Raw genomic sequence first — 17,376 nt, 5'->3', positions numbered from 1 at the left:
GTCTCAGCAATTTCAGTAGTAATTTGGTTTCATTTTTTTTGTTAGTCTTCTCTCAGAATCCTAGGCTTTGTTCTGTCAAGGGTGATAAATCTAGGAAACCTAGAGATTATGTCATTTTGTCTTCTGTGCTTATAAAAGACTTTAACAGTAATCACTATCATTAGACCCTCTTTTTTGATAACTGATGCAAAAACAAGTCAGTTTCAGGGGAAAAATAGTTCATTAGCTTGGTTTTGAAGGTCAGCAGTAGAGGCCTCACTGTAAATGCTTTTATTTTTTTCTTTCGTTCTAAACCAGTTACTACAGCAGGACAAAGGAGAATTTTGATTCCCTAATTGACAGGTTGCTTTCAGTTTTTAATTTATAGTTTCAGTTTTGGAAGGGTTCTTTCAGGAGTCAGAACTCTGTATTGCAGCAGTCTGACTGAAGGAGCCAGTGGGAGAAGAAAGTAGATCAGGAATGAAGAAGGAGAAAGGTGTTGAAGCTGTTCCCCTTGTTTTTTGGAATGAATGACTATTTTAACCTGTAAATAACACCCTTATTAGTGTTAGGATTAGTGATGTCCTATCATGAAATGCAAGCAAAGATAAGATAAAATAAGATATAAAAAGATTGCTTCCTCTTGACAAACCACTTTTTCTCCATTTCTCTCCCATGTTCTGTGTCAAATCTTTTCTCCCAGGCATGGGTGCAAGTCCTTTTGTCTTCATCTTGAACATTTCCTTTCTTCTAGTAATCAAGCCTACAGATACAGGCTCCGTGTGCTCAGCTGAAAAGGATACAATTTTATTTTTCTTTTCTGACAGTGAATCTTCACTGCTGAAATGATCCTGTAGTGCAGGGGGCTTAGAGGTACATGAGATCAGTTATTTTGTCAGCTTTGCAAAACACATCTGAAGGGCAGGCTCTCCAGGAAGGGTGAACAATAGCCAGAACCAGTGCCTGATTAGCGTGTCTGGGTTCTGCCTCCTCCACCTTCTGAGAGCTGGGAGATCCATTGCATGTTCTGCTTTCAGGTGAGGAGAAACTCTCTCCTGTTTCAACCCTCCACTCCATAATAAAAGGCTGTAGTGAGCACTGATCCACACAAAGGTCTGGTCCTCAGCTGGGGAAAACTGGCAGAGCTCCAGCAAATTTCTAGAAATAAAAACCTAGAGAAGTCTCTTAAAACCACAGCAGTTGCTGGGACTTGCACAATATTTTACAGCTTGCAGCAATACAGCAGCATGAGGCTGGGATGACACTGATGGCTTAATATTTTTTGTGATCTCCTGGTTTTTTTTGGGTTTTATTTTTTTGAGAGTGAAAACCTTACAGCGAGAACTTTGCTCCTGTTCTCTTGGTGGCATTGGCTTGGGTGGCTTTGTTTTTCTTTGAAAACTGATAGCAGAAGACTATCCAACCTTCAGGAGGGGAGCCATTATATGTGGGGCTGTGCAACAGGAGCCAAAGTTTAAAAATAAAATACCAGGCTGCCTTCCTGAGGATCCAGACATAGCAAACACACACGCACACACATACGCAGGACCTTGGCTGGCCACGCTTGTATCAGTTACAGAGCCCAGAGCAGCAGACAATGAGAACAAAAAAGGGAGCCTTGTTCCTCAAAAAGAAAGAGGAAGAAATACAAGGCTTCTGTAGCCTTGGATGCCAGTTTCTGGTGTGCACAGGAGGCCCCTCAGCAGCAGAAGGTTGAGGGACAGACAAGTGCCAGTCATTCCCGGTGATGTTTGCTGTACGTCCTTCCCGGCTCTCCCTTCTCTCTCCCACATTTTCTCTGCCCTGCTGAGTAAGGGGGTCTGAGCTGAGCAGTCTTTCTTGAGAATGTTCTCCTTTCTTAAGAGAGAAAAGAGGTGGCTTTTTTGTCGTACTGAATGCTGAGTGATCGGGATGGCAAACATCTTCAGAAGAAAGGAAGGACCAGCTATTTTGGCTTCAGAGCTGGGTTGCTCACGTGTTTATATGCTGGACTGCAGAAATAAGCAGATGATCAGATCATCTTTCTAGAAGACCTGGAGGATGAAAAGGCAAACAGTGGATAGACCAGGAAGAAAAATTTATGGCAGAAAAGCAAAAGGTATGGCTTAGTGCCAGGAATACGGCTTGGAAAGTGAGGGAAGTTATGTTAGAAGGAATGCTCTTTTGAAAGAAAAGATGACTCTACTCAGACAAACAAGTCTAGGAACCTAGGAAGATACAATTCTTCATTAATTATGAATGTGGAGAGGGATGAAGAAGGCGAAAGATTTAACCCTTTTTTGCCTGCTTCAGAGTGCTGATCTGATCTCACACCAACTCCTGATTTTGAGCTGGCCTGGCCAGGGTGGGAATCCAGGATTCCTCCAGGGTCTGGGTGTGGAGCAGCTGGGATTGTTCTCCTCTCAGGTGACCCTGACAGAAACTGCGTGCAGGAGGCAGCTGTGCACAGCCTTACCTGTCTGAGGTGTGCTGGAAGATTGGAGCCCCTGCTTTTGACTGCACAGTGTGCCCCGATGCACCTCACAGTAAATGCAAAGTGAGTTTTCAGCCAGGTGTCTTCCAACTGCACCAAGAATGTTAGTATATCTCAGTTGACAGCTACAGGCAGGGGAAAAAAAAAAAAAAAAACAAAAAAAACCCAAAACACCCAAAGGAGAGGTGTTTTTCCTCATCTCTGTCCAGGCAAAGTAGCAGTCCCAGCTGCCCATGACACACTTGGCTTTCAGCAGAGCTCAGGCTGGTTCTGCTCTGCAGACATAGGATGAAGCATGCTCAGTGTGCTTCCTTCCAGCAGGAATGCCAGCAGTATCTTGGATTACTACAGAGGCTGCTCTGTGTCTGTAAGCTCCTTTTGCAGAGTTTGGGTTCACATGAAATGGGATCAGGAGTCCTTGGTAGGCTGTGCATGGCTCTGAGCACAGAGCCTTTTGGAAAGATGTGTTTTCTCAGACATCCAGACTCTCAGTAGGGAACACTTATTTTATTGAAAAACCTTATTTTCAGAAAAACCATATTAGCTTCACATACTGGTTGAACATAGGCTGAAGGTGATGTGTAGCCTAAAGGTTTTGTAGGACGTGATTCTCATGAAATCTAAGCATTTTTTTAAAAAAATCTATAAAATACCTTCATCTTGCTTGTGGTGATATACAAACAATGAAGGATAGGTGCAACTGTCAGCATGTGAACACTAATTGCTTGGTTTGCTGCTGTCATAAATTTTGTCAGCCAGGGTGGAGTGGAAGTGTGCACATGCTTTGTGGCTCCAGCTAGCATGTGTGAAAGAGAGGTCTGATTAAATCAAACTTCCTCTTCTACGGTCTTGAATATCTCCTGCTTTAAAAAAAGACACTAAGGAAGACCCAGAGAGCTCCTCTTGCAGGTATCTTTATGAAGGTTCCAAAAAGGAGACTCTCTTTGGTGACTGGGAGTGAGTATTGATGGGGTTTTGTCCAGATTATTTGACAGAACAGAATTATTATTATGTTTCTGGTTATTTAGAAGAGTTTGGGAAGAAAGACTCAGCAGTTTGGGCAAAGTCCTATTAAGAGAAAAGCCTCTCAGATCATCCAAGAATTTCAGTTTTTCTAGCTGCCAGCCCTGCAAAACAAATATTCTTCCTCACCCTCATAAAAAGCTTCCCTAAAAAACCAGGGTCTTTTACCATGTGCATCCTCCACTGCAATGCCAAGTAGTGTGAGGGTTAGACCTTGCTCACCAGCCCCAAACTCCATCTCCACTGGTATTCTTCTCTGCAGCTCTGCAGACATTTTGCTGAGTTGACCTAAATTCTTCAGCAAAAGGCCTGGATTCTATGCAGAAAGGTGGAAATGGCAACTCCAGCTAGAAAATAAATACAAAGACAAATAAAGAGCATCGGTTGTGTCCTTGTGGAATTCCTTCTGGAATTACCACTTCTGCCGTGCTGGAGAGCTTTTTAATTTCTTGTGGAAAGTTAGCACTGGGATTCCAGGGACAGTGACACAGGAAGGTAGCGTGGCATCACAGGGAAGGGCTGGAGTCTGGAAAGCCACGCTGTGCTGCTGTCTGTGCCACAAACCAGCTGTGTGACCTGGAGCCAGGCTGCTCCACTTCTTTGTGGTTCTGCACTACCAGGTAAAGGAGGAAGGCTTTTTTTGTGGTGCAGACTTCACTCAGCTTGCTTTCCACACAGACAGAGCCCACCATCAAGGGTGGCCTGAACTTAGTGAGTCAAATAAATAGGTTGTGATTGGTTGGAATAGACTGTCAGTATAATGTTGCCTGAAATACTTACAGATGTCTGCCTTTTTGTTTCTTACCTGCAACTTGAAATGGTGAGCCTTCAGATTTCATTTTGAATGTGCAGCTGTTTGAAAACCAGGGAGATACTTCAGTCTTTGCAGTCTCTGAGAGCAAGTCACTTCTGCTGACCTTAATGACTTGTCTGTGATAAATGAATGGAAACCTGAAACGTATGATCCTGTCTTTTGTCATGCTCCAGTGTTCCATAAACAGCAGAAGGGAAAATGAAATTTGCGCAGAACTGATTGTACACTTGTACACTTCTCCCATAGACACTTTGTCAATGAGGTCATAAATTAATGTGGAACTTTGACTCTGCGTGCATTCCTGAAAACAAGAACCCACGCCTGAATGAATGCTTGTTGCTAGAAATGAATTAAAAAAAAAAAAAAGCGCAAATGCCTCTTATTCAAATGACTTTTAAAAGGGAAAAAAGTCTAGAGTGGACTGCAAATCACATTATGTTCTCTTTTTTTTCTTCCACACCGTTCAAGGATGTTGGCTAAAAACAAATCAAATGTCTCAGAACACTCATTGTATGAATTCTGGTGTCATGTATGCCTCTTTTGGGATGAAAGGAACAGAGAGGAGATCCACCTGACTGGCAAGTGGTGTCGCTGAATGCTGTGTCTGAGGAGCTGTTCACGTAGCTGACTCTTGATGCAAGGAGAATATGTTGTTTATATATGTGACTGTCCTTGTCTCCTCTCCATTTGTAAATGAAAAGATGCACCCTGTCCCTTTCAACCATCATAAATCTTTTTTTTTTTTTTTTTTTTTTTTTTTTTTTTTTTTTTTTTTAAACACTTGAGTCTAATATAGGTCTTTGCTCTTCAGGTTTTGCTTTCTGGTTTTCTTTGCTTGTTTGGTTTCTTTCCTTGCTTGCCTGTTTCCATCTTTATTCCTTTAGTAGAGGCAAACTAGAATTCTTTATGTGGTTCTGCTTTGAACTTAATCCTGCTTTATTTTAAAATTTGCTTGAGCTGGAGGATTCAATGACACTTGATCTACTGAAAGTACTTAGATGTACATCTTGGAAAAGCAGCAAGTTGGGGAGGTTTTAAGTGCCATCTCTTTAAGTCAAACTTGCTTCTTTTTTTTTTTTTTTTTAATGGTTCTACAATAATCAGTAAAGATAATAGGAATTATGTACCCATGTGCTCTGGAGCTGTGGAATGCAGCACATGTGCCTTTGTCATTATCATAGGTGAATTCACTGTGTTGAAATTGCTGAGAGCCAGAAAACCCTTCCTTTGCTTTCAGAATTTCCCAGATTAAAAGGCAAGCTAAATTCCATAATTCTGTTTGTAGCTCATCAGGTTCTGATTGTTTTATAGATTGATTTTAAACCACCCTGGGGCTTCAATCTTCTGGGTTTCTTTTGCATATTTTGAAACTTTTTTTTTTCCATCTTAGCTTAAAAATATCTTACCCACTCCTATCCACTTTTGCATGCAGAGTAAATGTCAAGGTTTGCCTAGCCATGGAGTTATTTAGACAGAGGCACTGCAGCTCCAAACAGCCTTTTTGGGTCCCAGAGCACGTAGCCAAAAGCAGAATATCTGTCCTGAAGAGCCACTGTCTCTGACCAATTTTCAATAATGCAACAAAATAAGGGTTTTCTGAGGCCAGGTCTTATTAGAAGACCATTTATTGGCCATTTATTTAATGGTTCTCCTGAGGCTTGTCTTTATTGCTTCTTATTATGCACAAGACCAAAATCCTGACAAAGCCTCAGTTGCCACTGGGCTGCCTTTTATTGAATTTGTCTAAGAACCTTGGTGGGGTTTTAAGTGCATTTTGTTTTCTCCCTAATTGGAGACGGTTCAAATTTTTACTAGGGACACATGTAAGTGCTTTTTTAAAAGCCCTTCCACCTTTAATTTTCCCAATAATTCTCCTCTTTTAGGCCAGGAAAACTGAAAATCTCTTCCAGTCTCCTCTTCTCTGTTACAAAAATAAAGTATCTGGGTGCAGATTCCAGGTTACTCAGTTGGGGTTTTGTTTTAACCTCAAGAGATACTTTTTATCTTGACAACTTAGTCTTGAAGGGAACTTACCTTGCAACAAGAGACTCAGGGGGTTACATATGTAGTTTGGCAATTGTTTACATATTCTGGAGTGAAGTTTTTGCTTCACTTTTTCTTTTATCGGGTGTCATCCTGTATCTTTAGGGCCACGTGAGAATGGTTCTTCAGAAATGAGAGTCGTCTTGTGACAATGGAGACTGATTATTTTGTTCTAGAATTAGATTTTGTTACCTTCCTAGATAAACTTAAATGCTCCAAGATTGCTGAGTTTGAAATCATTAAATGTGGGGCATTTGCAACAGCTGAAAAAAAAAAAAGTGTTGTGTAATGGACTTGGAAAAGAGAAAAAAATGTTCTGTAATGTCCACATATTTGCAAGGATTGTAGCTTTTGAAGGATGCAGTTGCTTATAATCTAAGCCCTTATTACAAAGAAAATCAGGGTTGGTTTTTTTATTTTTATTTTTATTTTTATTTTTATTTTTATTTTTATTTTTATTCTTTATGATCTATTTCCTGGTTGAGTATTTCTTAGGAGGAAGAAAAAGAAATTGGATGTCAGTGGCTGACCCTCAAACAGCTTATTTAAAGCAAAAAGAATTAAACTAGGACAGAAGAACTCCGTTAGGAACTTCAATTTCTTACCATTTTTGAGACAACTGAGCTATAATACTAGACTTCTCTTTAATTTGAATGCATTCATAGTAGTCAGGGGCACAAGATATTTATTACTGGAAAGACATGCAATAAGGTTAACAAGAGGTTGGTTGTGGTTTTGGGTTTTTTTTTTTCTTTTTGTGTGGGAGATTGTTCTTAATTATTACCTGCATAATGAAGTATATTTTTTTACAGACAGGGACTAACAGCTTTTTCCTTGTTCTAATGTAATAGTTTCTAATTCCTCTTTGATTAAACCACTTTCTAGCTGGAGAACTTTCATTAACCCTGGTCGATTCACAAATGTTGTGATCCATAATTGTAGGATCACCCGGAATTCCCTTTCCTCCAGTCCTGAAGTGCACTGTAGATGTTCCACTTGGTTTCTTCTAGAGCCTGTCTGCCATCTATGTATCACAATAATGATTATTATTATGAGCCAGAGTGCTATTTTAAGACTTGAGCTTTGTATTATTACACCAGCTGCAAAAAATTTGATTCCTGGAAGGAGTAAGTGAGTGAAAATGGGGAGAAAAAGGAGCAAGGTACTCATTTGGATCCAGGATATTGCACTCATAGTGCACCTCAGCATGCAATCCAAAGGATTATCTAGTATCTGAAGTTGTTTGGGATGAAGTATTTTGGGCAATGTGTTAGCAGCAACTTGTTCTTCCTTTTCTGCAGCATCCCTTCTCAGCTGGCAGGACCAGCATCCTGCTGCCACCACCACAAAAACAGACAGAGGACCTTCACTTGCCCAGGTGGAAAAGAACTCTTGTGAGGGGTTGTCAGGGGAGAAAGGTGTCAGCCTAATGGTAATCACTGGTCTGAGATCTGTCGAGTGCTGGAAAAGTGTATGTTCTTTTACCTGGGGCAGAGATGCTGGCTGCCATGCTGCGTGTGAGTCAGTGGGCAAATAAAACTGTGTATTCTGTCTGGTATTATAAATGGGTCAGTGATGGATTTGTATTACCTGAGGAAATGAACTGGCGGACAGAGAAGCTTCTGCTTGCTGCCCTGCAAATGTCAAATATAGCAGAAAGCCTGGGGGAAGGGGAGGGATAGCTGGAGACAAAGGCAGTGTTAAAACAGCCAGGGTGTCAGTGGAGCTCCTCAAACAAACATGTGCTTCTGAGGGGTAGGCTGGGAGACCTGAACAATCTTTAGACTTCGTTAATCAGCATTTTCTTGGCCTCCAGCAGGATTTCAGCAGTGGATCTTGCTTTATAATTGGAGTCAGGCATGAGGTGGGTTTGGGTTTGCATGAGGTGGTGTGCTGTTGCACTCAGCCTTGCTGGCTGGTACAGAACATGAATTCTGGTTTTATGGGGTTAAAACCATCCCTCTGAATGTTCTTTTCCATTCTCTCCACGTGCTCTCTCGCACTTTTAAAGTACCACTGGAGCATGTAACATCTGTGGATGGACTGGGAGAAGGCTTCTGACTCCCCAGGGTCCTTAGGAAGCTGAGCTCTTAGGGGTGTGACAGACAGGCATAGGGCTATGGCTCACTTGGATCTGATCCAGGCAATGTTCCTTTGGTTCCCAGCTGCCCTGTGAACTTCTCTTAGTGAGTCCTGAGTGACCAAACAGGGTAACAGAGTGCCAAATTAGGGAAGTGATCTCTGGCTGGAAGATTACTCCTCTCACCAGCCAAGTTCAATCTTTGTCACCACGGCTACATCCAGTTCAGTTTCTGCACTTAAAGGAGTAAAATGAGTCCAGAAAAGCAACTTTTCACATACATATTTCACACTAGTGATATTCTGGCTTTAGCTGGCATCACATTTTTTTCAGTAGGAGGCCCAAAGCAGAGTTTTGCCCTTTGCATTTGTGGTTTCTGAGTGCTAGTGACTTGGTTTTCACCTCTGTGACTACACTCGGAGTGCCTGCATGTGTTTTAAACCAGCTGTGTTGGCTGGTCTAATCTCAGATCTCTCAAGATTAAAATTCTGTGGCCCCTAAAATAATCCAGCAGTTTCTGTGTTCCCATGGTTTAGCTCTCTCACCAGTTTATAAAGCTGTATTTAGCCTCTGTAAAAATACCGTGCTTCTCGCAAACTGAGATTTGGTCCTCTTTAAAGCTCGCAGCTCACCAGCCCCAGCACTGCCAGTGACCATGGAATGGAGCATGGAGTTCAGGGTGGATGGCAAGATTACTTCTGAAGGCACTGGAGGGTGTTTTAAGGGCAGATGGCTATCAGGAGATAATCTCTTCTCTCTTCAGACTTTGTGACTGTTCTTTCACTCCACGGTCCAGAGGGGTATGTGGTGGGGTTTGTCATATCTAATTTGCCACTGGCAGGACCCCCTTTTAAAAAGCTCCGACTTTTCTTGGCAAGGACGAGGTCTTTGCTGGGGTTGTGCCAGGCTGAGGAGCCTGCTCCTCCCCTGCTCCTTCCAGGGTGAGGCTGGTAATGCATCCTTTGTGTGAAAGCTCCTGGAAGGTATTTGCAATGCATGAGAAGGAATTAGGTTGTTTCTGGAGTGCCCGGGCACGGTGCTGCCGTGTTCTTCAGCACCACCTACTGACATCTTCCTCTCCCTCTCAGCTCAGCACACACCGGGGCTTGCACCTCTCTCCCAACTCACAGCAACAGCATTACTCGAGGTAATTAACAATACACTCTTGGCTGGAAATTAGAAACCCCAGACCCCAGTGCATTCAGTTCCATTGTGCCATATGGGGAGCACTAATGAGCAGGGTACAAAAGCCAAGCTGCTTGGCTCTGGTGTCTGTTTTCCTCGCCTGGGCCAGCCCACTTGCCCCTTGTGTCTGTGGAGAAGAGCACTGAGGGGCTGGGTTCTGCTGGGGAGGTGAGTGACTTGGCTCATGTCCCGCCAGCACTGGAACCAAGTGGCAAAACCACATTTCTGTTCTGAATTTTTGCCCCATCCTGTCTCACCTCCCTCTTAAACTAGTTTTGTTCAGTAAATTAAGTATCATGCTTGATAAGGGAGAAAGTCCTACTCTGACCATTCAGTTGTTCAGATTCCCATATATATATTTAGTGTCTTTCTGAATTCTGTAGGGATTAATAACTTGCCATGAAAGTAATTCAGAAGATCAGAAGAACCCATCCTAGCCTTGCTTGGAGCAAGAGCATTTAATGTTTGAGAGCCTTTCTCATCAGGGAAGTTCTTTATCCTCAGACTCTGTTGCCTGTGCTCTGTATCATGTACTGCCTCACAGCTAACCCAAAGGAAAGAGGGACAAAAAAGGCCAGGACTGTAATTTGTATGACAGTCTAAGTTTGTAATTTAATAAGATTGTGGATTTTTGTTTGCAATCTGCTTTTATTTCAAAAGTTTGAAGTTTGAAAGTATCCTTCAGGCATTCGGATGGCCTCTTAATGTATTTTTTTTAACAGAACAGGTATATATGTGGACCCCAGGACAGAAAGAAAGAGAAGGAACATTATTTGTGAGAAAAGAAGCAGTCATCAACACTTAGGTAGCTTGAATCAGTAAAGCCCTATCAGAAGCAGACAGATAGATGCCACAATCTGTGGCTCTCCTTTCACATTTCGAAAAAATCCATGGTGTGCCTTTATTCTGCTGTGGTCTTACAGTAGGTATTAATATTCAATAACCATGTTTTTCTGGGTTTTTGGATTTTTTGTTTCTTTGTTTTGCCTTTTTTCCACCCCCATTTTTGAGAAGTCATAGTAGTGGGGAATAAGTTGAGTTGATACCAGTGTATTCATCATTTGGACCTATTTAATCTCATTTATGTGTGAGGTTCTGTGAATCCTTGTTTTCTTGAACTCAAAAGAAAAACAAAAAAAAAAAACCCAACCGTGCTTCTGGCAGCAGTGAGTATCATCTCTTCCATGAGCTTTAAGAACAATGTGGTTTATATTTTTTTTTTATTGTAAAAGATTTTGCAAGCTGTGATAGATTTAGTGTGGTATTGGTGTCTGTATTCAGAAACATAAATAAATATCTACTGTATGGGAGTTAGCCATCTTGTTTTCCAAGACAGGGAAATTTCTGAAAAGTTTGGAAGATAATGTACAAAGCACGTATAGAAAACCTCCTTTTGTGAAATCAGATCTGAAACTCACTTCAGGTTCAAACAGTCTTCCAGGTAGCTGGATAAGGACATTTTGGGAAGAAAATGAGTTTGTGTCTTCTCAGTTTAGATTGCTTTTATTATTGATTTGTACTGAATCTTCAATAGTAAAGTACTTCCTGAAAATACCTTGCATTTTGATATACATTTCCATGTAAGTCAAGGGAAATATTTACTGCAAGAACAGAATCAAAGGCATCAGCTAACATATCTCTTATGTCCTTAACTGTTGAGTTTCAGAATGGAACAAACAACCCAAAACTGGATGTATGGAGATATTGATAATTAAAGCTGTAACCAATGATACAGTTTTATCATTAATTCCTTCACAAGAAAATATGAACCCCAAAGTATGTATATTATATAGAGTATACCCCAACCCATGGAGTTTTATCAAAACCCAGTTGTATTGAATAAAAAGAAAAAAAAATAGTGAAAAAAGAAATGGTATTTCAGTTTAGTTTATGTTGTTACCAGGTCAGAGAAGTAATTCCAAAGACAGTCCTCAGAGGACCAAGAATTCCAATAGCTTGACTGGAATTTAGTCATTGAAGAAGATCCATGAGTTGAGTAGGTCTACCTGACTGTAGTTGATAGTTGAATTTATTCTCTGAATTCTTAATTAATTATGGGGTTTCCTTTCATAAATGAAAGGAGAGGCTGTCTTCCCCCAGTTGGAATAGCCTTCAGGTTTCCAGTTTCTCAGAATGTATCAGTTTTTGCATTACTGCTACAATTTTCTTTGTTTAGTCCTCATTTTCGCTGTGGTGATCTTACATTATATTAAAAGTGTTTAAGAAGAAAAAATCAGGGGAAAAAAAGAGCCCAAAACCCCAAATCCAAAGATGAGAGCTGCAGCTCCTGAACATGGGGTGAACCTGGCCAGGAGCCCAGGCAGCAGGGCTGGAAGGTCCTCAGCACAGCTGTAGGCACTGGTTTAAAACCCAGGCTTCTCCAGCAGGGAAAAATGCCTGAGGTGTTACACATGGGAATTTTGAAAACTTGTCTTATCTGTAATTACATGCCGGCAAATTTCATTTCCGTGGTGTTTGGCAGTTAATTTCTGGAAGTGTGGGGAAGACTGGAAAAACTTTGAAGACCATGGAGTCTAACATTGCTCATGTTCACCCACTAAACCCGTGCCCCCAAGGTACACATCCACACATCTTTTAAACACCTCCAGGGAGGGTGACTCAACCACTTCCCCGCTCCATGCTTGGGGGAAGAAATTTTCTCTTCAGCTCCACCTTTTTGCTGAGTAAAATGAGTGCAACCTGCAGCTGGTAGGGATGAAGAGGGCTCTGATCATCTGACCAGAGGAAGGGCTGGAGACGCCTTTGTTTCACGTGCAGTGTTAGTAATGCTGAGCTGGAAGCTCGTGGGGTGTTGTGTGGTCTGACTGACCTTTTTAGTTGTGGTTGTGCGTGTGCATATCCGTAACTTGTAGAAGCTCTGCTGACTCCATCTCGAAATATAACGGATGGGTAGTCAAACCACAGAAGCTCAATTTTGAGGTCAGTGCCTTGGGCTTCACAATTAATTTTGTATTTTGAAGCTTTAAAACCAAACTTAAACATAATGATTTGTACTACTTTGGCTGCTGCCAAATTCTGTAATTACTGTTGTTCAACAAGCACAATTATCTTTTGTTTTGGATTTTTAAAAACCTCAAAATCTAATGCAACTGTGTCTCAGATGTTCTCAGGCGTTTATGAGTGTAGAGAAGGATGCTGTAGATGATTTGAGACTACATTGTGTCTTTAAAACAGTGGTTTTGAGAATCTTTGTTGCCCAGTGTTTTGAAAGCTTTTTGCTCATAAGAAAAATCAGAATACCTCCATATTTAAGAAGACGTTGTAAATGCAAATTAGCCAGACAATGGCATTTTAATAATGTTTTGTGAGGTTAGCATTGCATTAGTAAGGGTATTTTAGAAGTCACATATTATTTATACACAATGTGGTCTCAAGAGATTGCTTGTGAATATGTTCAAGAGCTTCGGGGATTTATGGATTCATTTAATGGTGGTTTTGTTTGGTTGCTTTGGGTTTTTCTTCCCACACTTCTGCTGCTGAGTTACTAGATTTGGTAACTCCTGTCTCACTCCACCTCCATTCCCCTCTAAATTTTTTTACTGAAAACGTGAAGGGTTATGGAATGAGGTAGCTTAGCTGACCATGATGGAGATGTGTGAACCTTGCTTTGTCCCATGGCTTAGGGATGTGTCCTGACAGTGTTGACATCTGCTCTTGAAAATGCTCTTTGCTCTTTTCACCACGTGAGTCCTGGTCATGTCCCATGTGGACATAAAAGAAGGAAGATGCACATTGTGTTACAGTTTCTTTTGATATATGAGCTGAAACTGGCAGTGTGTGTTTTTAGCATTTATGCAATGGCAGGATTTTAAAGAAGAGCATGGAAATGGGGAACAGAATCCCTTAAGGAAAGGATCCTGCTCTCTCAGCAGGTGATGGGTGGTGAAAACATCACACTGAAGTGCACTCATTTGTACCTGATGTTTGTTCCTCACGGGAAGCAGTAAGAATAACCTCTTCTTGGGCTTGGTTTTGCCTTTGTGATGCAGACCCTGTTGAGATTTGAGCTGGAACCCATTAGAGAGTCTCCATCAGTTTTGCAATCAGCAGCTATTAATGGTATCTCTCAAGACAGAGGTTGGTTTAACCTTGTGTAGAGAGCAACCAGCATCCGTGAGGATGCATTCTCCAAGCAGCAGTGCGTGCTGGAGATGAGTGAAGATGGTGGTGGTTTTCACCTCTTGGAGCTGCCAGGATTTGTCCTTTCTTTTCATATCCTCAGCACTGGTCTCCCTTCTGGTTTTCTATTTCGCAAGCTGGCCTGAAGTTTTCCAAAACAGACAGAGCTTGGAGCGTTTTGCGGTGATGTTTCTAAAGGGTCTGAAGTTTTTGGGGGGCTGAGGAGGGGGAGGCCTGAGGGGAGGAAGAGTGAGATTTTTGTGTGCCCGCGTTGTTTTTCATCTCTTCCACACAATGGAGCTTTCAGAGAACCTCTCTTAAAAGGCATAGCTACAGCCTTTGTGTGAAGGGTGTGTCTGCTGGCAGGGTTTGCTGATGCAGACAGGCTGGGTGGTGATTAACAAAGGTCATTAGACTTTGGAATCTGGCAGGGCAGTGGGGTGGTGTGTCTTCTGCGCCAAGCAGGAGAGCTCCCCAGGGACAGGCCCGGCTGAAGCCTTCCCGCCTGCTGTCCCCCCTCACTCCCCCGCGCCTCCTCCTCCTCCTCCTCCTCCTCCTCCTCCTGCTCCTGCGAGGCTCAGCTGCGTGTCGCCTCTGCCTGTAGGACAGCTTGGACCAGTGTCTTGACGCTGTGAACGCAGCGTTTTGTGGAGCGAGCAGCCACATTTTGTCATCCATGGGGCAGGGGAACCCAACCCTGAGGAGATGGTGTGGGGAAGCCCAAGCCTTCTGCTGAAGGAGAGAAAGGTGCAGCTTTGAGGAGGACGCAGGGGGAGCAGAGCAGAGACACGATTTGGAGGGCAAGCCACGCTGGAGAAAGGGAGATGTGGCTCTGGGGGATGGTGATTTTTAAAGCATCACCTAAGGAGGAGGAGTTAAAAAAAAAGGGAGGGGGGGAGAAAAAAAAAGAAAAAAAGGCTGGTGTGCTTGAGCTGAAGCTGAGATAAGTGAGGCCATGTTGTGCACAGGCAAGAAGCTCTGAGGCTCTGAGTGCAGGAGTTGTCTGAGCTAAAATGGCTGCTCCCAAAGCTCAGAGGACTAGGGCAGCTTAGTGAGTCTTAAAGCTTCAGTGACGCAGGGGCTCATATCTCTTGAAAGTGTGATAAACACATTCAGTAGAGCTGTGGCTTGTTTGGCTGAGATGAAAGGACTAAGCTTGGGGGATGGGTAGTGAAAACTGGATGATCTGCTTTTCTGTGAAGTGCTCTAAATGCAGGAGTCGTCTGCTCCATGGAAAAATTTGTTTTCAGGTCTAATGGACTGTGCTAAAGGAGACGTGGGGTGGGGCTTCACTCACTGCTGTAATTTGATCCAGAGCAGATAGCAACCTCTTCCACACAATTTGGTCTGGTGCTTGCACATAAAAGCTTGAGTATCTCGATTATTGTAACTTTGTTAGCTGAAAAGAAGCTGGTGCAGCGTTCATTTTCTTTATTGGTGGTGAGAGGGAGTGGGGGGAGAGAAAGGACACGGTGCAGCCTGCAAAGTAATGTAGGTAAATATGAGGAGAGCCTCTGTGCTCCGGAATTTGACTAGCTAGAAGTTTATTTTAGCAGGCTATCAGAAGAAGCGTTCTTTCATCTAAAATCCTGGTGCAGTACCCTCTCTTGTTTCTGTGCCTTAATGTTTTGGAGCTTTCTCCTCACTTTGTAGGTTGCTTCCTTCATACTCCACATACAACAGACACATGGGATTTAAATTGCTGTGGGCTGCCATTGTGTCTTGGACCTCTGAAACGTTCCGTTTGTCATCCTTTTCCAGCAGATGGAATCTTAAAGAGGCAATTGCTGTATTAGCTTAGGAAGGTAGTTCTTGTGCCTAAGCACGGCACAGGGTAGGAAGGTCTAAGTCTTTTGTTTGGCTTGTGCTTTGTGTCTCCTGTCCTTCATGGCAGTGCAACCCTCTGTCGCACGATTAATTGTCACCACTGAACCTCTGTTCTTTCGCTGTGTCTTATGTTGCTTTGTACCTGAAGGTGTGCAGGGCTTTTGGATAAATCAAGGAAGTCATAATGGCTCTTGAGTCTTTGTAACTCATGCTTCCGTTGTACTTTTTCAATATGGTTATTCCCGTTGTTGTCCTTTTCTTCCTTCAGCTGTCTCCATCCCCCAGACTGCCAAGGCACGAAGGTCTCGTCCCTAGAATAGGCTGAAATGAAACTGTAAACATTTTAACAAAGACTGGAGGTGCCCTTAAAAGCTTGGTGGAAGGGCAGAGCAAAGTATTCTGCCTTGGGTTTGTGTAAGTGTATCTGACCTTGCTGTTAGGTCTAGGTTTTCAATATCAGGACAGACAGTATGTTGTGAAGAAAGACAGATTCCTCCCTGTGAAAGCTTTTGATACATGGCATTGAATGAGTCAGGAATTGGCAGCTTCCAGGAAGATTGGAGTGTGTCTCCTGAAGGCAGAAGCTGCTGTCTTCTGATTGTGAATTCCACTGTATGACTGGGAGTAATGTGCCATTTCTCTGCACATGGGCTTCGGTCTTTGAACAAGACCAAATTCTGAAAAACAGCCCGAGGTAAGGGAAAAGCCAAGAGGACAAAGTCCACTGGATCAGTAGTCAGTTGTCAGAGAGTTGAGTGTTCACAGAGTTGAGTCAGCAGCTTGTGGGCTACCTAGATAGGACTTCTTGTGGATCGGAGTAGACTCTTCTTAATAGGGTAAGGAAAGGTTGAGTTCCAGGCCGCTGTGTTTGTGGAATCTCTGCAAATGACTGAGTCATCAAAAGCTTGGTGTTACCTTGGTGTTTCCAGGATTTGTTCCAAAAGCGCTGCTGTAAACTCATGTCGTTCTTCTTCTCTCCTTCTCCTGTTTTTCTTGCAGATTTTTCTAATGTAAAAGATCACCCTGAACCATGGAGGTCCTGCAGTGTGATGGCTGCGATTTTCGAGCTCCATCCTACGAAGACCTGAAAGCTCACATTCAGGATGTTCACACTGCTTTCCTGCAGCCAACTGATGTCTCTGAGGAGAGTCCTACCCAGCCAAGGTCTGGTTCCATCAACGCCAGCAACCAGACCGAGGTTGAATTTTCTTCTGTAAAGGATGAATTCGCAATTGCAGATGACATAGCAGGTAAATCTCAACTCCAAGATTGATCTCAGCTCTTAAGATCTCAGCTTACCCCCTATTTTACATGTCTTATTTGAGTGTGTTTTAGTTTCTGCCTTGATTATGGTTTAAAAATCTGCATTATCTTTGTGGCTGTGTCAGCAAAGCAGATATCTAGCATCAGCCATACTGGCTCTGACCATGGTGCTTGTTTTTGGTTTGTTTTTATTTTCTTCCTGCAAATACAAGCATGGAGGATGGTTTTATTTCCCAGCTTCTTTTCATTGGGTTATTCATACAGATTTTTCATTTTCAGCTTTTCATGGTTGTTCTTCACTATGATGAACCACCTCAAAATTACAACTTTTGTTAGTTTTCAAACTGAAACTAGTTTATTTTTCCCCCCAAGGTAATTTTGGAAACTATCCACCCAAAACTGTACACCACAGTCATTTGTATGTAGAAATTATCCATAATGGTCACTTTTCTGACCATTGCCAGGTCTGTAGATATTACCATAAGTAAGTGAGGGAATCCTCTAATGGTTATTGTCAGTTCAGGGTGTGGTTACATTCTTAAGCATACA

At 42.5% G+C, this 17,376-nt stretch overlaps 1 protein-coding gene across 2 annotated transcripts in view; it reads left to right on the top strand.

Moving 5' to 3' along the window:
• ZNF462 (zinc finger protein 462) overlaps window positions 1–17,376 on the top strand; it is an 88,303-nt gene that overhangs the window by 22,807 nt on the left and 48,120 nt on the right. For both annotated transcript variants that reach the window (XM_041396907.1, XM_041396908.1), the window contains exon 2: window positions 16,564–16,814. In XM_041396907.1, coding sequence (XP_041252841.1) covers window positions 16,595–16,814 — 220 coding nt within the window. In that variant the 5' untranslated portion in view covers window positions 16,564–16,594. The remainder of the gene's footprint in view (window positions 1–16,563; window positions 16,815–17,376) is intronic.

Source organism: Onychostruthus taczanowskii, unplaced genomic scaffold, assembly GCF_017590055.1.
Source record: "Onychostruthus taczanowskii isolate IOZ18803 unplaced genomic scaffold, ASM1759005v1 scaffold132, whole genome shotgun sequence".
Taxonomy (NCBI): Eukaryota; Metazoa; Chordata; class Aves; order Passeriformes; family Passeridae; genus Onychostruthus; species Onychostruthus taczanowskii.
This window is presented reverse-complemented; position numbering and strand designations above follow the sequence as displayed.